This window comes from Stigmatopora nigra, chromosome 18, assembly GCF_051989575.1.
Source record: "Stigmatopora nigra isolate UIUO_SnigA chromosome 18, RoL_Snig_1.1, whole genome shotgun sequence".
NCBI classification, from domain to species: domain Eukaryota; kingdom Metazoa; phylum Chordata; class Actinopteri; order Syngnathiformes; family Syngnathidae; genus Stigmatopora; species Stigmatopora nigra.
The window spans coordinates 7,537,968-7,559,435 of NC_135525.1; the positions used below are offsets into that span (position 1 = coordinate 7,537,968).

At 39.9% G+C, this 21,468-nt stretch overlaps 4 protein-coding genes and 1 long non-coding RNA gene across 6 annotated transcripts; 3 read left to right on the plus strand and 2 right to left on the minus strand.

The window, feature by feature from the left end:
• Window positions 1-260: 260 nt before the first annotated feature.
• On the plus strand, window positions 261-5,276 carry arg1 (arginase 1). Of its 2 annotated transcripts, XM_077738482.1 has the most exons (9): window positions 261-403; window positions 479-551; window positions 882-1,056; window positions 1,125-1,284; window positions 1,354-1,448; window positions 1,638-1,745; window positions 1,810-1,946; window positions 2,024-2,201; window positions 4,290-5,276. In XM_077738482.1, exons 1-8 carry the CDS (start codon window positions 290-292, stop codon window positions 2,185-2,187), a joined length of 1,026 nt encoding a protein of 341 aa, XP_077594608.1. In that variant the 5' UTR covers window positions 261-289; the 3' UTR covers window positions 2,188-2,201; window positions 4,290-5,276. The 2 variants fall into 2 exon arrangements, with proteins under 2 accessions (XP_077594608.1, XP_077594607.1); XM_077738481.1 differs by lacking the exon at window positions 4,290-5,276 and having other exon boundaries at window positions 2,024-2,604.
• On the minus strand, window positions 2,287-7,727 carry LOC144211328 (prolyl 4-hydroxylase subunit alpha-1-like). Its single transcript, XM_077738480.1, has 15 exons — window positions 7,562-7,727; window positions 6,695-6,769; window positions 6,277-6,373; window positions 6,047-6,198; window positions 5,808-5,945; window positions 5,124-5,369; window positions 4,884-5,041; window positions 4,634-4,810; window positions 4,468-4,538; window positions 4,310-4,406; window positions 4,171-4,224; window positions 3,481-3,546; window positions 3,334-3,402; window positions 3,162-3,258; window positions 2,287-3,029 (listed from the first exon to the last, which is right to left on the minus strand). The coding sequence occupies exons 2-15, from the start codon at window positions 6,765-6,767 to the stop codon at window positions 2,959-2,961; spliced, it is 1,566 nt and encodes a 521-aa protein (XP_077594606.1). The 5' UTR covers window positions 6,768-6,769; window positions 7,562-7,727; the 3' UTR covers window positions 2,287-2,958.
• On the plus strand, window positions 6,138-17,216 carry LOC144211976 (testican-2-like). The gene is made up of 13 exons (XM_077739552.1): window positions 6,138-6,226; window positions 6,934-6,966; window positions 7,044-7,143; window positions 9,598-9,908; window positions 13,428-13,473; window positions 13,823-13,937; window positions 14,346-14,454; window positions 14,552-14,651; window positions 15,434-15,553; window positions 15,645-15,863; window positions 15,954-16,016; window positions 16,437-16,577; window positions 16,657-17,216. Coding segments are annotated over exons 3-13 (1,362 nt in total). The 5' UTR covers window positions 6,138-6,226; window positions 6,934-6,966; window positions 7,044-7,142; the 3' UTR covers window positions 16,794-17,216.
• Window positions 17,217-17,350: 134 nt separating this feature from the next.
• LOC144211330 (small COPII coat GTPase SAR1B-like) lies at window positions 17,351-19,018 on the minus strand. The gene is made up of 7 exons (XM_077738484.1): window positions 18,889-19,018; window positions 18,449-18,521; window positions 18,242-18,361; window positions 18,041-18,106; window positions 17,860-17,963; window positions 17,650-17,781; window positions 17,351-17,583 (listed from the first exon to the last, which is right to left on the minus strand). Exons 2-7 carry the CDS (start codon window positions 18,504-18,506, stop codon window positions 17,467-17,469), a joined length of 597 nt encoding a protein of 198 aa, XP_077594610.1. The 5' UTR covers window positions 18,507-18,521; window positions 18,889-19,018; the 3' UTR covers window positions 17,351-17,466.
• An 847-nt stretch (window positions 19,019-19,865) lies between these two features.
• LOC144211331 (uncharacterized) lies at window positions 19,866-21,298 on the plus strand. Its single transcript, XR_013329582.1, has 3 exons — window positions 19,866-19,917; window positions 21,004-21,081; window positions 21,171-21,298. It is a non-coding gene; the product is annotated as an uncharacterized LOC144211331 (long non-coding RNA).
• Window positions 21,299-21,468: the final 170 nt, after the last annotated feature.

Sequence of the window (21,468 nt, forward strand, 5' to 3'; positions counted from 1 at the left end):
TTTTCTGTATAACCCTGTTTGTTACAATTGACGGCGATAGATGTCCAATCTGTTATGACTGGGGGTCTGACAACCCCCTCAGTCAAAATTGATTGCACATCCATCTCCATCAATTCCACTAAAACATTCAACTGCAACCTTCCCAAGTTGAAATGGATTGGACTTTTCAACTTGTACGGTGAGTGGCATCCAACAATCATTAACCTGTGTGACGTTCCTCCGCACCAGTCATGTCACCCTCCTTCCGATTTTGTCTCTCCTTAGTCTCCCCCATCACTCACCCGTCAACATGCAACGCGTCAAGACGCCTCTGCAGCTCCTCATCGCCTCTGCTCTTCATCACCACCGCCATCATCATCAGGGCTCCATTGGGATCATCGGGGCGCCTTTCTCCAAAGGACAGGTGAGGTTGCAATTTGAACTCTTGACCAATCAGAATGCCCCTTGACTTAAGCGGCGTGCTCTTTTTTTTCCGCAGCCACGGGACGGCGTGCAGTTTGGGCCCGACGTCATCCGTGCCGAGGGGCTGGTGAGCAAGCTTCAGGCACAAGGTGACGTTGTGAATATGCGATTGTCCGACTGTCTTTGAACTCATCAGCATTTGTGTTGACTTCATTGTTAGTGGTGACTAATTGTGGCTCAGGGTGTTGAAATGAGTCAGTCTCGAGCAAGTTACATATTTGACAGTAATTTGGTTACTGTGTTCTCAACTATTTGACTTTGCTCTCTGTAGGTTTATGTTAAATTCAAAGCAAACAACATTATTTGCCAAACATACAAATAGAAAAGTGATTCATTATTAGGCCTGCGAGATAATCAACTTTTCTCCTAGAGTTTTTTTTTTGTGTATAAATGTTATTTTTTTGGTGCATTTTCCATAGGTTGTGTTGTGAAGGATTACGGGAACTTGTCATTTGAGGAGGTGCCGGCCGACGAACCGGTGGGTCGAGTGAAAAACGCCCGGGCGGTGGGAGGCGCCAACCGGAAGCTGTCGGAGGCAGTACGGGCAGCGAAGCGAGATGGGCATACTGCAGTCGTACTGGGCGGGGATCACAGGTTCTTTACAATGATGCCAGTCACCATTTTTCCCATAAATCTATGTCACTGTGTTTTTTTTTCCCCAGCCTGGCCATCGGTTCAGTCCACGGACATGCCGAAGTGGTTGGAGAGCTTAGCCTGGTTTGGGTGGACGCCCACGCTGACATCAACACACCCCTTAGCACACCCACTGGGAACATGCATGGGCAGCCTGTGTCACTCTTACTGCACGAGCTGCGCGCAAAGGTACACTTTTTTTTAACTCTAGGGAACTTACATTATCTGTGCAAAAAAATAAAAAAATGTCTTTGTCAGGTCCCCCTGTTGCCTAACTTCTCGTGGATGAACTCGTGCGTGTCGGCCAAGCATTTGGTTTACATCGGCCTGAGGGATTTAGACCCTGAGGAAAAGTAAGTTCTGTTACTTATACTTGGGTACTAAATATTAATTTGGGATGCTAAATATTAATTAGGGATGCGAACCTCTCATTGCTATACAAGGCTCAACAATAACAATTTAGCAGATATTTATTGACGGGTCAGGAAATCATTCTACAGTATTCTCCAGTATACACAAACCATTTTTGTCCATTTTTTCAGTTACATTCTCAAGTTAGCTGGCGTCAAAGCGTTCTCCATGACTGAGGTGGACGCGCTTGGCGTCGGCCGAGTGATGGAGGAGGCCTGCGACTATCTGACTGAACGTGGGTACGTAGCTCCGCCCATGTCGCCGTTCAGCATCATGCAGTCACTCACAAAAAGGTCTTAATAGCGCCGAGAGACCGATTCACCTGAGCTACGACGTGGACGCTTTAGACCCGAACATTACCCCGGCGACTGGGACACCCGTAATGGGTGGGCTCACCTACAGGGAGGGTGTGTACATCGCAGAGTACCTCGGCAAAACTGGTTAGAAACTCTACGATGCTTTGCCGGTCGGCCGATGCAGCCACTTGCTTATCTGTGCTCCTCTTTCTGTTGCTTAGGGTTGCTGTCCGCAGTGGACTTGGTGGAGGTGAACCCTCTGCGGGTTGGGACGGAGAAGGAACTCCGTTCCACGGCGAGGGTGGCGGTGGATCTTTTACTGAGCTGCTTTGGTCGAATGCGGGTCGGCAACCACCCGCCTGATTTCTGCGTGCCTGATGCATGAAGTTCAGGATTAGGGTCAGCATTTATTCTTTGATAGTTTAATTCATTCTTTTTTTTTTTAAGTGCCCCTTTCCCCCCCAAAAAAAGATTTGCACACAACTTGATAGATGACTTATATTTGTTCAACAGAAAATTTAAGATATGTACAAATTCATAGATCATAACTTAACTCCCAAAGTATTTAATAAAAAATATATATTAGTTTGTTTTATTCATAGTCATTCAATAATGTGATCATTTGGTATCAGTTGATTAGATTAGCTCTGAAAAGGTTTTGAAAACCACAATTTATTACATAAATATTAAGAATATAACCATATATATATTCAATACAAGCAGTTTAAATTAATACCCCAAAAATGACAAAGCAGTGGCCAGACTTTGATAACTATAGATAAATAGAGGAATGCAATGCATAGGAATAGAAAAGTGATTTTTAAATAAGCGGAACAAGCAAACAGCAAAAATAAACATGAGAAATTTTACATGACTGTTGATGAAGTGAATGTCCAGCAGGCCGACGTCCAAATGACGTCACAAAGCCAAGAACAGAATGTCAATGACCCCACTTGCAAAACAAGCCAAAGGCCAAGTGAGCCAACAATTTTAATCCTCCAAACAGAAAATTGGCCCAATCAAAAAAACGAAAGTCAATTTGCAATATTTTTTAAATTAAAAAAAAAAATCCCCCCCCTTATTGTAACTGCTACAATATTTGATGTTCTCTTTTCGGTGATAGTTGTCATGGTAACTGGGCGGCAACAACTCATGTTCAGCTAGATTTTTCCAGACCGCAGGGCCTCCTAAATTCCTGACCTCGCTCGTGAAACCACCAGTTAGCCACTGAAAGACATTATAAATCAATATTAACACACAGAAAAAATACTTTGTCGTGATTTGGGAATCTGAAATAAGGAATCATTCACTATAACAGCATTTTTATAAATCCTAGAAATGTCCAAGTGCAAATCTCACCCCACTTGCTCCCCACAAGGACAGGACAAGCAGCATGTTGGGTCCGATAATCTCCCTTTCCATTAAGAAGAAGATTATACCACAAAACAGCAGAGCCCTGCCATTAAAAGATCAACAGAACATTCACACATTTCATCTTTGCACAACTATGCGTTACTATTAGGGTCCACACCTTTATGGGCTCAACAATAGCGCCCAGTTTAGGGAAAACCGTGTTACCCCCAGCCTCCACTTCGCTTATCTGCGGCAAAGAGAGAGAGAGCGCCATTCAAAATAGGTGAAATCTCTCAATCATTTCAGTAATGTATACATAACTCACATAAAATAGCCACGTGGCAATCCGCTTTCCTCTCCCCAATTTTGAATTGGGAACTTCAATTTCGTCCTATGGGAAAACTATAAGGTCATACATTCCACATACATGAGATCTCCATTAGAAAAGTTTACAGGCCTAAAAATAGTTATGGAGTTATCCTGTCAACCTCGGCCAATTACTCAACCTTATTAATGATTAGAATTCCCATTAGTAAGTATTGATAAACTGTACCAACACAACGTGGCACATATTTACTCACATAGGATGACTTAAGTTTAAAATTCAAGATTCTTTAGATAGATGACTGTCTGGGTACATTGCTTGCTGACGTGCACAGTGACCGAGGCGATCCAGATTAGAACCGAAATGGGTAAAACAAGATCGTTTTTTAAAACAAAACAAAAAAATGTAACCATACAAAAGGTTTTATATGGCGTTCACAATTTGAAATGATCAAAAAATGTATAAGAGGCTCTTTTTGTCGTCCTAAAAAAAAGTGTAATTGCACATTCACTACAGTAGATAGCAGTGTCTTGCTTATTGTCAGTATGCAGACTATTTCTCAAAGTGTTGCAATGGGTCTTGAATTTTGATCGAGAATAGACTAGAATATCATCTGTGTAATAGTTAGGAAGGACTAAATTAAGATGGCCTGTAAATTAGATTTGCCATTTCTTGAACATCTATATTTACCCCCTTAAAGTCGAAATGTGGGTCGTACTGTCCTCCGACGCCATAGTTGACTACCTGTGTAAACACAAAATTGAGTGATACTATGTTTCATCTCTTTTTTTTTTTTTTATGGCGAGAAGACGGATGGAGAGGATTTGACCTGCATCTTTTCGGAAGTGCTCATGTCCATGCCCGTGATGTCACCCACTCTCTTGGACAACTTGGTTATCACCACATGGTCGTCATTCATCCAGGCGCTGCAGAAAAGGAAAAAGTGTGAAGAAAAGGTATATTCACTCGTCGTTGTGTCGCGCTTACTTTTGGGAGACTCTATTGTGAGATACAACGCTTTCATTTTCCCTTTTGCCATTGACTTTGGAGCGCTTGAGCTTGCTCACCATTGTCGAAGAGGGTCAGAAAAAGCCGTCAAAGAACATTCTTCTCTACCATCTTTTTAAAAGTAAAACCATATTGGTGGACTCACTTCTGGTTTGGCCCACTCTTTGATTATTTCCATGTCCTGTTCGGACACCACGTCATGATAACGAATGATGTAAGGCTCATCCCACACGTCTTCTTCTTTCACTGGACCGATCAATAGGTTAGGATGGCCGTGGTTGTCATGGTAACGACAAAAGAGCCCACTCCGTCTGAGTGGCGTCTGTTTTTTTTTTAAAAGATATAGTTGTGAATAGGGTGTGTAGATGTTGGGTTTTTTGTCGACGTCTTTTTACCAACTCGACGCTGTCGCCGCGACATAGCCGCTCGTATACGCCGTTGTAATTATCGCGTTCCATCTTGGGCGTTTGTAGAGGCTCCTTGCCCAGTTTTTGTTTTTCCAGATGGAATACATAATACGTGCGGCTTTGGTTGGCTCGCTCGTGTCCCGGATCTACGAAAATACCAGTAAATAGTCACAATTGTGCAACATGTTGTGAGGTGAAACTGATTGTTTGATTGGCGGAGTTTCTTACCAATCTCAAGTAGCTTGTTGGTGAACTCCAAGGCATGCTCTAGATCTCCTTGCTTCCAGTAGGAGTAGCTCAAGTAATCCAGGATTTTCGCTGGCTTTACCAACTGGGGAGACTCGCCTCGCTCCATTTGGCGGAAAGCTTGAGACATCCACAAGACCGTGTGGTAAAAATCATCCTTCGTGTACGCCATGATGCCCAGGTCGTAGCAGTCGTCCACAGTCAGATTGGTGCGGAGTTGTGAACTTCCTTTGTGGGGGGGGACAGGGGCGGTACTTAACAATTATAAAGTAGGAGTGTCCAAACTTTTTACCACATAAAATTACTTGAAAAGTGATTTGGAAAATAGCTTGCACAAGAATTAATTCAACCGAGTCAGTCCTTCCATTCCATTAGCTTGTGTCAAAACATGACATGTTGAAATCAATGTGTCAAAATTCAGCATTTTATTTTACATATAATTATACATAAAAATAATCAAATCTGTTGAATTATTGTTGGGATTTTTTATTTAATTTGTATTTATTTTGTTAACTTTTTTTGTGCTTTTTTTCTCCTTATAGCTCCAGATTCATTTGTTGTGTATAAACGTCAAATCTATTTCAAATGGGAAGGCTGACATTAGGTTGATTGTCCCAGAGAAAAGGTTTTATCCATTGGCTAAACTTTTTTTTATTTACTACTGACCTGGCAGCTTCCCATTAGCAAGGGTGTCGGTGTCTAGCTCGTACGTATCCTGCAGCCTTAGAAGGGCTTCAGCAGCACCTTTTTGGTCATTCTCATTAGGAAAGTTCTCCCTCCCAGCTTCAAGTTTAGAGATAAAAGCTAAAATGCCGAAGAAGAAACAAACAAGTTCAGTTCTAGGTTTAATCTAAGATTTTCGGATAGATCTTTACGAATTGTTCTGGTTTTCCACCATTGTTTACCCCCAAACAAGTTGGTGGACACCACATTCTCTAGATCCCTCCAATCTTTGTTTAATCTTTTCAGAAGCTTAAAGGCATTCACAGGATGGCCAAGGAACCGTTTGGGATCCTGACTGGCAAACGCTGAGTGGTCGGCCAGTGTCTGAGCCCAACTGAGTACATGACAACATCATTGAGCAGGTTAGTCTCACCACCACCAAAAAAAGTACTTCAATCTTGTGTTCTTGAACCTTTTGACCACCTCCAGTTTGGCTTCCTCAGCCTGAATGTAGTAGTTCAACGAGGCCAGCAGTTCCTTCTCTGTGTGTAGCAACTCTGTCATTTGATCTGGGTGCAAAAATGTGTTGTATAGGTTGGCAATGCATACCTGTCAAACTCAGCCAATTACTCCCCTTGCAATTCCCCTTTTTAAGCGATTTATAGTGGCATATATTTAATGACATATGCCACATTTAAAATTCTAAAAAATTTCCCCAAAGTGGACTCGGTGTGCCCAACCATTTGGTGCGCCTTTTGTATGCTCTCAATTCAAGATTCCGTAGATGTCGCTGACTGCTTGACTGGGTGCATTGCTTGCTGACATGCTATATTTATATAGTGAATTTATATATGGAAAGATAAGTATATTTTAGAATCCAGTAGACTCACCTATAGAAGAGTAAAACTCTTCAGCAGCTGAAGAAAAGCCAATAAGGATCAACAGTAGGCAGTAGACCTCCATGTCTGAATCAAGAACATGTTTTTAAATATGATAATTTGTGTAATTAACATTTTGCATATTTGAGACCAAATGAAAGGCTGTTTAGTCGGGCGGGGGCAACATCTCACTTGAAGTTTGTTCCTGTTTAAGAACTAATTTATGGCTGTTGCTATTTTATGATTGACAGGAAATTTTCCAAAGAACACATTTAACCAGTCGAGTGAGTAAAAAAAAATGCCAGAAGATAATCTGAGTTGATATGAAACCTGTGACTAACACACTTTTCTTTTGATTTAGGTTTTGTATGAAGCAACACAAATCACTGCATGAGATGAAGAAATTACATGTAAAGAGTACCAGTTGATCAACATTGGCCAACAAGAATCTTGCATTACAAGTAAGAGAAGCTGTCATTCCTTGATTGTTTCATTAAGTGAACATTAACTCACTGGCTTTCAAAAGAAAAACTCATTTAAAATGGGAGGGATAGTCATGATTGTGTTGATTGACGTTACTGTTAATGAAAACATTTAAACAAGGACATTTTAAAAAGACGTACTAAAAGTATACAGCTAAAATGCTTAAGAAACTAAAATTTAGTATTGTATATTTTCTCCTTACAACCAAAATCCAAAAAATAAATGAAGAAAAATATCTTTTTTTTGTCCTACTAGATTTTTCTAAAAGCAGACCACTTTAACTAAAAAATGACTGCCTTACTGTTAAATTTTATTAGGGTAATATTGTGTTCATAAATAATTCAATGGATTTGTGCTGGTGACAAAAAAAGATTGCAAAAGTAAAAGCGTACTTACTATTGATAAAAATATCCACAGTTTGTCCACAAATGATGAACCACCTGCAACATCGATAATGAGCTCCAATGGAACATAGATAAATTCCTCAAATTAGTCAATGTGTTCTATTTGGACATCTACGTACCGTCTTTATTCTCGCTTTGGCATCTTACCTTTTTTAAGACCTTGTTTCAGTTCAATTCCTTTAACAAGTTTGACTGGTTACCTGTCAGACAATTACACCATATACTCGAGCATAGACACGCCAATTTTCTGGGGTGAATCATGGGTCGCCTCCGCCGCCATATTGTATGTGGCAAAGGGAAAAAAAATCCATTTAGTAGTCAGACAACCAAGCCTTAGATATTCAAGTGCAAAAGTGCTCCATTTGGGTGTTCATTGTAAGTCGCCCTTCCGCCATGTTGGAAGTGGCATAACCTGCTTTAATTTAATTTTACCGTCCCTGACAAGGATAAGCCTTTTTTTAACCACTATCTTTAATTAAATTAAATAATTTGACTATGTTCATACTCAACAAATTAATCAACTTATTAATCCATTCACGCTCATACAGAATCAGTCAAGAATTAAATGTACCTTATTATTTTTCAAATTATTATTATTATTATATTCCTCATTCTGGTGTTAATGTTCGTTCGTGGCAAAGTGCGGATGCATAACTGTTAGAAGTCATTGTGTCTTCATGTTGCTGACTGATGACCATCTTTGCTTGATCAACACATTAGATCTAGCAGAGGTGGGGGGGAAACCGTTCTCTTGCTTTGCCCTTGGCTTGGCCACACAGCAACTCAGCACGTGGCCGTGCCGCATCGACTATGTGGTTGCCAGTGGCGGAGTTAGAAAAACCAGCTCAGCAGCGCCACGGGAACATAATTCTGCCTCCCGGGTGCCCCCCTTGGCCGGCCTCTTCCAATACTGGGTGACCTTAAATGAAGCTGGCTCGCAGCCGAGCATTGTGTTTATCGTCTTCACAAGGGTAAACACGGAAAGCCCACAGTTTAGACTTTAGAGATTAGAAAATTTGGCGAGGTTCCAATTCAGGGGGCGGCCATATTCCTTTTTGTTTCATTCTTGTTTTTATGGCAGATGCTGGATTGAAATGGACAGTTTTCTTTAATTCTATAAATATATATATAGTAGTATGTAATAACAAAAACATTCTATGGGGGACCTCAGATTAATGGTTTGATAATCGCAGATGACCCTTTTTTTTGCAAATTTTGGGGTGCAACCTTTCCGTTTTAGTGGGGTGTGAAATTTAATCTTATTTTGTGTAGAAGAGAAAAGCAGTGGGCCTAAAATTGATCCCAGTGGAACTCCCGGGGAAAAAACAGAATGATGAAGCTCAGTAGAAGGAAAATATAGGTTTTTTTTGTGACTTTACTGACCGGCCAAAATACGTCCAGAAGTAAAACTGCTCACTAATGGATCTTTGCAAGAACTTCTCCACAATGAAGCTGGGTTCTGGACATATGCTTGCCATTGCTAATGAACAAATGAAGGGTGAAATGGAGCTCATTTGATCTTAAATTGAATCTGCGAACCCATGGGATTCTTTGAGCTCCATCTGAGGGCGTGTACCTTCTAAATAGTTTAACCAAAGGCAATTAGCCACTCATTTACCGCCTCGTTGAGCTTCCACTTTTGCTGATTCAACCATAAAAAAATTCCGGTTGAGCGTTTTAACAATAAACGTCAATAAATCTTAACTCATTTATTGGCAACTTTCCCAGTTCATTTGAATATTTAACTTTCATTACCATCTCAAATGAGGCCCTCAAATTTCACAACTGAACTGGGTGAGACCTTCTCCCACCCCCACCTACTAAGAAACATACTAAAGGAATATTCATGTCGCTAATAGCGGTGAATGAATTAATCACGTCTCTTAGAGGGCGGCTTTAAGAGGACGCTAAGCTCCTCCTCTTCTTCCACGGAGACAACAAAAAAAAAGGCAAGTGAGCAGAACGGGACGCAGGATGTAATCCCTCCCCCTTTTGTTTCCTCCCGTCTTCTCGCTGCGTTTCAATCAGTGTGCAAGGCGGCAGCAGCGGCGGCATCACTCGCGGCATCCTCTGGACCAGTAGCGCGCGTGCCCATCACCATGGCGGCGGGTGGCAGCTCCTTCGCGGCCGCCTTCTTGCTCGGCCTGCTGCTGGCCTCCATCTGCCTTCAGCTGGACGCCAGAGGCGCCCGGAAGGAGGCGCCGAAGCAGGAGGAGGAGGAGCAGAGACGAGACGCGGACAACGGCGGCGGCGGCGGCTTTGTGATGGAGGACGAGCGACGAGATGTTACCTTCTTGTACGGCAGAGGTGGGACGGAGGATTGGAGCCGTTTCCGAGATGTGAGTATTTGGAGGTTTGGTATGCCCTTGTTTTTTTTTTTTTTTTGGGTGATGCTTTGCATATTTTATAGAAAAACCCTACTAAACCACCCAGAAACAAAGTGTTTCTTAAATTAGCATAATGTTTACTGATGTCTTTGAAACTCACTAGAGTAACTTGACCTCAGACTTATTAATAGTTTTGTTTTGCAAGATGGCAGTGGGATGATTTTTGTTTTTTATTTGCTTGAGTCCATAAATTTGAAACAATTTTACATAGAGAGGACTCAATGTTTGCACACACATGAGAATTAACAACATTTGTTTGCCCACCCTGGATCACTCGTTACCAACCCCTGTTTAAATAGATTAAAAATCTATTGCCTTCAATGGCAGCCAATGACTATACTTAGTCCAATGCTAACAACCAAGACAAACATCATTGATATTTGAACACATACATTAGAACAATACATGTAAACAGACATCCAAAATGCTCAAATGCATATATTCTTTGTCCTCTGCAAAAAAAAAAAAAACACTGCAGGGCTTATGAGCTCTGTTATGAATGTCGTCATGTTTATCTGTATGTGCCATGGGGAAAATGGATTTAAGACATGAATATTTTAAATAATACTCACAGTAACAGAACTAATTAATTTTTTATCTCAAGGTACCACTGTATATGCACTGTGCATAATCTCACAGACAAATTCTTATAGATTTATAATCCACACACTGGTGAGCAGTTGTAAATTTATTCACAATTCACCACTTTTTAGGCCAAACATCTTTTTATTGGTTATAAAAGAAAGTTAATAAACATGAAATCATATTTGTAGAACTCCATTGCTATAGTTTTTGATCAATTGTTGGCTTTACCAACATGGGAAAATGTGAGTTTGACTTGATAATGATTCCATCTGCAGTTGTTTCAAGTTCTTGCACTTGGGTTGCCATGGTGATTGCATCTAATTAACTGGTTTAGCATGAGCCTTGCAAGGATTCATGCGAGATCAGAAGAGCTACCAATTCTTCCTTACTGTACACCATGCTTTAAATAAACATTCCTTATTGAAATGACAAGACATCCTTCCACAAACACGCCAAAAATATTTTTTAGCAAGATTTTCAACATCACAAGCCAAGCATATAGTAAAACCTTAAGTGGCTTTAAAGCCATCCTTCACTCCGCTTTGCATTCTAGTACCCGCTCGCTTTGAACAACAACGCACCGTTCATTCGAGGCCAACATCTCGCGGGGAAGCCATTAAAGAAGCTGCATTTTCGTGGCCTTCCAGCCCGTGCACACCTGCCCTCATTATGAAATGTCAGGTACACGACTATATTTGCAGCTAAACGACTATTTACTTACGATGTGCGATAAATGAGTTGATTAAACAGAAATGAGCGGCTCTTGAAGTTTTAAAGCCTCTCGCACATAAAAATTGGTGATGCACTCAATACGCAGAGGCGGTCCTGGCTAATATTGCGCCCAGGGGGGGAGAAAAACACCCAATCAAAACCCAACTCCCACGTACAAACGCAAGAATATATTACAATATCATTTAAGTTTAGCAATTACACAATTGTAGGGCTTTTGTCTTTTAATGCTTCATTTTATTGAGCAAAAAACTCGTTTAGATCTCATAAGAGTACAAATGTGCCAACATAAAATCAATCAATGTAAAATATATAAACATTTGGACCACAAGATGATAACTAGAATGAATTCAAATAAAAAAAATGTAAAGTAATGAACATAATCTGAATTCAGTTCACTAACTTGATGTGGAAATGAGCAATAAAAGTCCAGAAAATTATCACAACTGGAAAAAAACATTTTTGGTGCACCCCCCCAAATAGTTTGCACCAAGGGCAGTCGCCCACATCACCCATAGGCAAAACCAGCCCTGCGAATGGTAAAAATAAGAAGAATACATTGGACGTCTATTGCCGTCAGCAGTTCAATCCAAATTTATCCACTATTTTATCAGAGTCTGCTGAGGGTAGAATTGATATTGTCTGCGACCATTCTGCTCAATATTGATTTCCTTGGTGAGAACAGCAAAGCCGATTTAAAATCCACTTTCTGCTTGCAGTCAGGCGCCTATTTTTTCGTGATAGGGGATCTCAGAGTACAAGCCCCCCCTTGGAGGCACCTGGAGATGTATTCATGCGTTTTGTTTTGCCAAAGATGGCGTGCATTCTTCTCGGCTGTGTCGAAATCGGCTTCCTTGTATCGTATCCCTCCCACCGTCCTGTTCTCCAATTAGTATCCTCCATCTCCTGGAGCGTTCGGAAGTCTTTTGATTTGTGATTCCTCTGCGGCTGCGGTGTAATGCTCCAGGCTTAAAATGGCTTCAGCAGGATGGGAATGGGGTGGGGGGGGCTGTGGTTATTTAACCATTACATCCAGTTCACGTCAAATTCGACCAATTGTGACAAACAAACTCCCCAGACGGCGCTCTGTAAGCGCTTATCTTTTCCTGGAAGCCTGCTTTGTCCTTTCTCAAGGTTAAGGCTAAGAGATACTACTTTACTGCTCACTTCCATGCGTCAGAGTCCGGATGAAAATAAACTAGTTTGACCTCGAAAAACTCATTGAGAATCCTGCCAAAGAGGATTTTCATGATGGTTTTCACAACGGGTATGAAAAAAAATAGATATATAATGCTGATACTCTTTTGCAAAAGGTTATTGATATGATCTCGTCAAGAAATATGATCAGAAACCAAGAATAAACGAGTAACAGATAAAAACAGGCACCTTTTAATGTAATATATAATATATAATATATATTTTTTAATCGCTAGCCTAATAAACAATCCCTCAGAAATCATACAACAAACTATATATTTTTTGTATTTTAATTTGAGACCAGACAATTGTATTTACCACTTATACTTACAGATCAATTTCACTAGTTACAATAACATTGTCACTGTCCATAAAGAGTAATAAATGGTCTTTTTTTGACAGTGCTGTTGTTGTAATCTGAAAAGACAATGTTTTTTTTTTTAAGTTGTTTTGACAACTCATTGTGATGCGTCACACTCAGGCAATAGCCCCCGCACAGTATTTGTCGTCTTTTCAGCGAGTGACGAAAGACACAACTGGATTGGCTGTTTTGTCCTTGGATGTCATCCGGCGTGTTAAAATAACAAGACTCACGCTTGTTGGCTTTCCCCCCCGACACCATTGGGTCAATAGACCTTTTCACCATGATGTCACACAAACTGTACTCTGGGGGGCAACACTTGAAGCCATCTCCAATGGCACCAATAGTAAACAAAGCAGTACAGGTCCACATGGGCTAAATTGCTGGCAAGGGATTCGGAATGGGGGCGAGTGGGTGTAATTAAGATGGTTAGGTTTGTTTTCCCTCTATCTCTAACGATTTATTTCTTTCTCATTCCCCTGTGGCTTGTTACCGAGAAAGGAAGTAGAGGTTAGTATTGTTTTTTTTTTTTTCATAGTATCATGTGTCCTTTTTAAAATCTGTTTTAATGTTGAAAATATATTTTCTTGTCTTTTCAGGATGACTATATTCGAAACGTGGATGAAAGTGTGCTTGCGGATGAAAGTAAGTCTTGATTTTTTTGCACAATTATTTTGCAAAATGTTAAGAGAAGTTAATGACTCACTTGATGAAATATTGCATAAGAAAAACATTGAATTTGTCATTCAATCCTTCATTTATAAACCATATTTAAAAGGCACATTAGTAATGGATTAAAATAAGATAATATAAATACAGCATCCCTAAAAACCTTATTTATTTTATTATGTTAATCATGTTATAAAATAGTCATAAAAATGAATACAATATACCAATAAAAATTCTATTAGAAAAAAACTGCTGGCATTTTAACAGCTAAATGACACCATCCCTTTGTCAATGTACTAACTTGAACACAATGTTATTTTTGCAGACATGGATAGCACCAAAGACCCATGTCACAATGTCAAATGCAGCCGCCACAAATTGTGTGTGGCTCACCACTCCCAGAGAGCCGTGTGCATAAGCCGCAAGAAGCTGCAGCAAAGGTACGCCCACTTTTACAAACTTTTTACAAAGTCTTTTATTAATTTCATTTCAATGTGAACCCCTTAGGAACATAACACAAAGTAAACCATTTTTGTCAAATAAGCTCATGACCAGCACAGACCAAAATGGACAATTTCCATTTCACATGACCAGAAATTCACCTTATTTTATATTTCCAATTTCCAAAACCCTGTAAAAGACACACACACACAGTGAATCTGTTACACGGCCGCATCCGTTGAAGGATGCTGTAACCATGGCAACCGTCTAGCAACCCCCACATGAGAATGAATGGCTTGAATTGTGGCGGCTCGTCTTCGGGCGACGAGGTCGTTTATCATTTTCAGGGGTAAAGAAGAATGAAAGCCACTCAGATATAACAGTGACTGAAAATTATTCTCCCTCAGAGTCCAAGAGGCGGAGCTTCCGGGGGCTGGCGTCACCACCTGCCCACCCTGCCGTCCCTCCGTCTCGGGTCCGGTGTGCGGTTCCGACGGACACAACTACGCCTCGCAGGTAAAAAGATCCTTTCAAGTGAAGAAATTGAAATTGAATGAAATTTTTATGGGCAAAAGTCAAAGCAAGGTTTTTTTTTCATGTGCATTTTTTACAGTGTAAACTACAGCAGCAAGCTTGCCTGACAGGAAAAGTCTTAAACGTCATGTGTGCTGGATTTTGCCCATGCGTCCCCATCATCGCCCCCGTCAAACACGGTGAGATTCTTTTCTTTTATTTCTCTCTAAAGCAAGTACATCAGCAATCGATAAACGGCCTTCTGAAGAGATTAAGTGCCACCTGTGGGACTCGGGTGCTCTTTCAGGCAGTGGCGGATTAAGTCAGTCATTATTTAGAGTGCATACATCATCCATCATGGCGGTTCCACGGTATCGATTGGGCACTTTGTGGAAATGCCAATCAATCAATCAGAGGAGAGAAAAAGGGTAAAGGCTTTATTAGAGTCCGGGTTTGAAAGCTAACGCCATTGGATTGACACTAGTGTGAAAAAGTGAACTGCCCGATGAAACATTTTGTAATGAGCTAATAGAGGGATGCTTCATTTTGACATTCTTTAGGTTAGATATAGTTGAATTTTTACTGTGAAACTATGAACCCAAAAACACAGCAATTAATGACTGATTCATGGAGGATTTTATTATTGTAATGCCATTTTTGTTTCATGTTTTTAATTGCTTTTTAGGAATCTTTTTGTTTAATTCAATACCAGTTATCACTGTTTTTTTTTTCATTTTTCCTTTTGATTATGGATCTTTTTCAAGGCCAAAAGTATTGAATTCCTTTTCATATTTTATGTTTCCAGTTTCACAATCAATTCATTTTTTTATTGAAAGTGCAACAGAATGTAAGAAAAATCTGATTTTTACTTGCATTAATTTCATATACATTTCTGTTTTGTATGTGACTATATTTTGTTTATACATATACTTTTCCAAAGTTGTCATTAGTATTCATAGGAGTCATTTTGTCTTACTTTTAGAGAGCTGCACTCCCCAGGAATTGGGCGACTTAGGAGAGCGCCTCAAAGATTGGTTCCAACTCCTACACGGAAACGCCAAGACCAATAAGTCGGGCAAACTAGCCGCCAGAACCACATCAGGTTTGCAAATCGAAAAAACAACACCATTGCAATACCCGTAAAATCAACACTTTTAACTTCAGCAAGCAATTTTCCACCTTTTTATTCTCAGCGTTGGACAAAAGCTTACTGAATAGCTGCAAGGACTCCATCGGCTGGATGTTCCAGAAGCTGGACGTCGACGGCGACCTACGCCTGGAGCCCAGCGAGCTGGCCGCCGTCAACCTGGACAAGTACGAGGTGTGCATCAGACCTTTCTTCAACTCCTGCGACAGCTACAAGGATGGCAAGGTGTCTGTGGCCGAATGGTGCCTCTGCTTCTGGAGAGAAAGTGAGTCCCCGTGACATTTTGTACTTTACTGAAGAATGACTTTTGGTGATGAGCCTAATGCTGTGTCACATTTATTTTTGTGTTTGGTAGAGCCGCCGTGCCTGGCTGAGCTACAGAAGTTCCAAATGCAGAATGTGGACCCCCAAAAAATGGGTAGACTATTAGATCTGCCGTCTTTTAGAGGGTAGAAACAGCATTAATGTTCATTATTTGGTTGGGCGTGCGTCTAATACTCAGGTTAAACTTATTGGTTTTTTTCCCTGTCTGACCATGGAAGTCTTATGTTTTTTTTTTTTTTTAGGTTATAGATATCTGAAAAAAATTGTTATGTTAACAGATGCCCATTTTGCACGTTTTTATTCATTTTATTATTGTTATTTTAAAGTGTTTGTTCTTGGTTTCTGTTCAAATACAACAATGTCATCACAAAACTAATTCTTCTACTCCAGTACGACTTCTATTTATTTATTTGTCTTTCAATCTATTTTAATTGTGCTTGTCACTGACAGTCAATTTGTCCATTTTGTTTCTTTAGGTTGTTGTTTTAATGTTTTTCTGCACATTTAATTGCAGGCATGTACATTCCTATCTGCGATGAGGATGGCTTCTACAGGAAATTGCAGTGCGAGCAAAGAACCGGCGAGTGTTGGTGCGTGGAGCAACAAGGAGGCACAGAGTTGACCGGAACCAGAATCCGCGGCAACCCCGACTGCGGTAAACACAAAAAAAACCCTCATTGAACATTCATTGTCCTGCTATGATTAATGAAAATAATTCCCCATTTACTTCTCAGATGAAGACTTGGAATACTCTGGACATTATGGTAGTGGGGTGGGCTGGGAGGATGAAGAAGAAAAGGAAGTAGAAGAAGAGGAGGATGAGGACCAAGAAGAAGAAGAGGAGGTAGACGATGGAGGTTATATCTGGTAGTCGGTGTTGGAGCCTTTAATGGAGATCCAAGTTGTGACCTCCGACCCCAATCAGAGAGACGGTGGGATTCCGGTCCGAAGAGGACATGGCGGGTGGTGTATTTTTGTCATAGATATTGCGCCATTTATTCTTCTGGACTTCAAACATGAACTGGATTTAATAGTTTAGCATCAGCAACAAGTTGGCACTCTCATCATTTGGTCCGTTTGGAACTGACTTTTATTACAAAGGCATTTCTTTGTGTTGTTAACAGCGTTCAGTCAAATGTAGTGTGACGGAGATGACTTGTGTATTGCTTTATAAGACAATATGCGGCATGCTTGGCGCTAGGCCTGCTACCTTTTTTTTCCCCCCTTCTTGGTGTCGCATGTGAAGAAGAATGTACTTGCCGCGCTTTACTAATAATAAACTAGAGATAAACAATTTCGTTCTATAGTATTTCAAAACTTAGTATTTGCATACTTTTATTGCCTATTCACAATAGAAGGAAGACATACTCGCTACACTTTACTTCATCGGAGGCCTTTTTTGTTTAGCAAGTGACGCCAGATGCATCATTAACCCTTTTTAATAGTTTAATTGTCTAAATATTTACAGATATCTTCAAGTAGATGATGGCAGTGAACGTCAGGGTGGCGATCTGACCACTATTTGAGGAATTCTGAAATGGATGTCAGTCAATGTATCGCGCCAGCCACCGGAATCCTTCGCCGTAGCCTTGTTTCTTCACCACACTGCACATGAATACCTCCAGCGGGCGTACATTGCGCTCCTTCAGCGACGTCCCTCTCTGCCAGGACCAAACAAAATAGGTAAAACAGACCCTCAAAAATCATCCCTGCAAACCATTGCTCACCTTTCCTGTCACTTGACCATCCAGCGCCAAAACTCTCCTCAAGCTGCTTTCGTTGATTGCCTCGGGGTGGTCGATTTTGTTGCCAAGCAACAGCACGGGTGTGCTTGCGATGGTGTCGTCCGCCAGTATGGCCTAGAGTGAGGACGGCGAGAGACGACAATGTCAGCGATTGCTTTTAGCTAGACTTAACTTTCACGTTCAAAGCTTTACGTCCAACTCCGACTTGGACTCTGCCAGCCTTTCGTGGTCAGCGCAGTCCACCATGAAGATGACGGCATTGACAGCAGGTAAGTAGTTTCTCCACACCCGCCGAGCTTGCCAATACAGTAAAAAATCTCTTATAACTTAAAACTGTGGTGAACAAATGCTTATTTTTAAATCATTGCTTTACCTTGAACATGTCCTCCGAGGTCAAAGGTGGTAAAGGTCACGCCCCCGATGGTCAGCTCTTCAGACGCTTGTAAAATGCAATGCAACCAACATTCATTTGATTACAGATAAGTTTACACCATCAACACGTCGATCGGCGACGTACTCTTGGTAGATGGCATGACAATACGGTAAGAAATTAGGCACAAAATGGCTTCCTTACTTGGATGTAGCGTGGGAACGTGCTGGCGTAGTCGGTTGTTTTTTAACATGTGCAATAGAGTGGTTTTACCTGCATTGTCTAGGCCGAGAAAGACAAGCTTTCCCTTCTTTTTGTACAGACCTGAAAGTAATATTCATCAAGATAGGTATAAATGTGACAATATATTGATTGATAGCATTAAATAAGCCTCATTTGACAAATGCTTACCAAGAAAATACAAAATACTACTAAATCCTTTGTATACCCACTCCAATAGTAAAGACATCTCAGTTGTCTTTTCCTGAAACAAAAACATGCTATTATTTGTATTATTTACACAAAAGTTTATATTTTGCTTTCAAAGTTAAGTCGAAAAATGACATTTATACAAGAGTAGATAATAAGTATAATATTTAATAACTGCACTTTATTAGTGTTCAAATTCTGGACCAAAATCCAATCTGTGAGCATTTGTTTTCCGAGGTTCCTTAAACGCGACATAACTGACAGTTGTCAAGGGGGTGGGGCTAACTCGGTAACTTGCCCGAGCCAACACAGCTCTACAACCATTAAATATCAGCATATTTCGGTCAATTAAGCCTTGAATTTAAATAAAGCGAACATATTGAAATGTATCTTTTCATCAAGAAGCGTTTACAGTTTATTACCGGCGTCACCGGGTTAGTGATCTCCTAATTCAAGCCGGGCTGTTCTGCAGCCAGTATATTATTATTTATTATTATTTTTCAATTTAACCCACTAATACACTCTTTGTATTGATGCAATGATGAAAAGCTGACGTTACAAAGGGAGTTTTTTTACGAAAGGGTTGAACTAGCCAAGTTGTGTAGCCAAGTTGTGGAGCAGTGGTTAACTCACCTGTCTCTTGTCTGGATGGCCTGAGTTCGATTCCCGGTCGGCACACGTTCTCACTTAGTTGTTTCTGTGTACTTCTTGTAATGTGTACTTTTTAATTTATATTAAACACTTAGTCATACTTTTCAGTAAAAGGTTATATATTTAAGAGGAAAAAATAGCAAGAGAAGAAGCAGCTTCTTTAATTGCTGACAGCCTTTTTAAATGACTTCACAAAATTGTACTGATTAAAGAGAAAAAAAATAGAATCATATTGTACAGATATGTGACCAGCACTCCTAAGGAAGTTATTATTATTATTAAAGCAATGAGGAGACATTGAACAACGCTGTACTATAAACATTTTCTGTAATGAACCTGAAACTGATGAAAGAGTCTACGATAATAAAAATCCTTGATCATTATGTAAAAAAAAAAAAAAGAACACAAGAGTTATTGTTGGGTTTCTTTTTTAATAAATTATATCTAAACCACCACCAGATAACTTGTTTTTCTTTCCTGCATAGGAAAAATGGATTTTATCATCCTGATAAAGCTTTGGTTATCAGGGAGTTTTAGATGTAAGTATTTTTGATTGGAATTTTTATTGATGTCTAGGGGAATTCCATAGATGAGCAGCAAGATCCTCACTTTACTGTATGAACGTGGTAATTGAAAAATTACGCCACGCCACAGGAGGGCAGTAGTTGTTGGCTGCAACAACAAAAAACAGCTATTGTGCGTAGGCCAACCAGCTGTTTAAATTTGGCACATGCGCGGTACCTCATTCTTTCAGGAAGCCATTTCTCTTCCGGCGTTCGAGACACATGCATCCGAACGAGGTAAGTTCTCTTGCGTTTTACGGTCATAAGTGCGTTTTATCACGCCATCGTGAGACTTATTAGTAATCGATTGAGCCCAAAACGCCGGTTAATCTGTTACTTTAATGCCAGCTTCAACACACCGTCGACAATTGAAGTTTGAGATCCTTTTCCTATCCAGATGTGTGCCGCATCTGACTAGCTATTTTAGCATTAGTGACACGACGACACTTTTCATTTGGCTTTAACCGTATTGTCCGTTTTCTGTCCATTATTCCGTCGTGTAGAAATACTTTTAATCTAATCAAACAAAGTCGAGATGTCAATGTAAGTATAGTTAGTTTGAAGGTTAGATGACATCCAGTGGCACAACTTGTGTAGAAATACTTTTAATCTAATCAAACAAAGTCGAGATGTCAATGTAAGTATAGTTAGTTTGATGGTTAGATGACATCCAGTGGCACGACTTGTGTTGTATGTAAACAGATTTCACACTTAACATTATTGATGCAAAATAGTTATGTCGACTTTCTTGTAACTGTTATCGCTACTGTGTATATTTAATCGCCTTATCTGTACTAAACGCCTCAATTTTTAATTGTTCTGATTTCACTCTAAACATTATTGATGCAAAAATAGTTACGTCTACTTTCTTCTGTTATTGCTACTGTGTATATTTAATCACTTTGTCTGATAAAGGGAAAAGAAAAGCACAACACGGCGCACTAACGTATTTTCATTTATTAGCTTGATCGTATATTACTACGTTTTTTTGTCAGATTTATCAACATGAGTATAGTTAGTTTGATGGGTAAATGCTCTCCTAAATTACATCCAGTGGTACAAATGTTGGATGTAAAGATAGATTCCACCACGAGTGCCATTTCCAATTTGTAATTGTTCTGATTTCACACTATAAAAAATATTGATACTGTGTATATTTAATCGCCTTGTCTGAAAAGGGAAAAGAATAGCACGTAGCAGTCACTAACTTATTTTCATTATCTTGATTGTATATTATTAAGTTTGTTGTAAGATTTCTCCATTTTGCAATAATAGTTTTGCAACTCCCAACTAGTTTGGTTAAATCAAGTTCTCTCTTTTTAGCATCCAGATGCAGCTCTTCCAGAGTGCCCAGAACACACGCCCTCGAGGTTAAAGGAGAGGAGATTGGGCCAGATCAAGGTAAAATTAATTCAAAAGAAAACATTAAGCCTTTTTGGTGAATCTTGATTCTCTATATTAAGTTTTGTTTTCTTCTTTGTACACCTCAGGTCCATGTCACTTGTGACTTATCTGCACTTCAGAGATGACTGGCAGGCTTCTCAAAGGTTAACGTATTTGTTTATTGCAAAGTATCCAAGTCTTCATCCAAACTAAATAAAAGCTTTAAATATTATAATCTTGTGGAACTCCATGTTGTGATATCTGATCTTTATGGTGAGGTTTCACTGAACATAAGTTGGTGTTGTGACCTCTTATATAGGTAAAGTCCACAAGGATATTATTAAAGATTAGAAACTTCATTTGTTAAAGTAGATTTTTCTTAAGTCAATTTCCCAAGTACAAGAC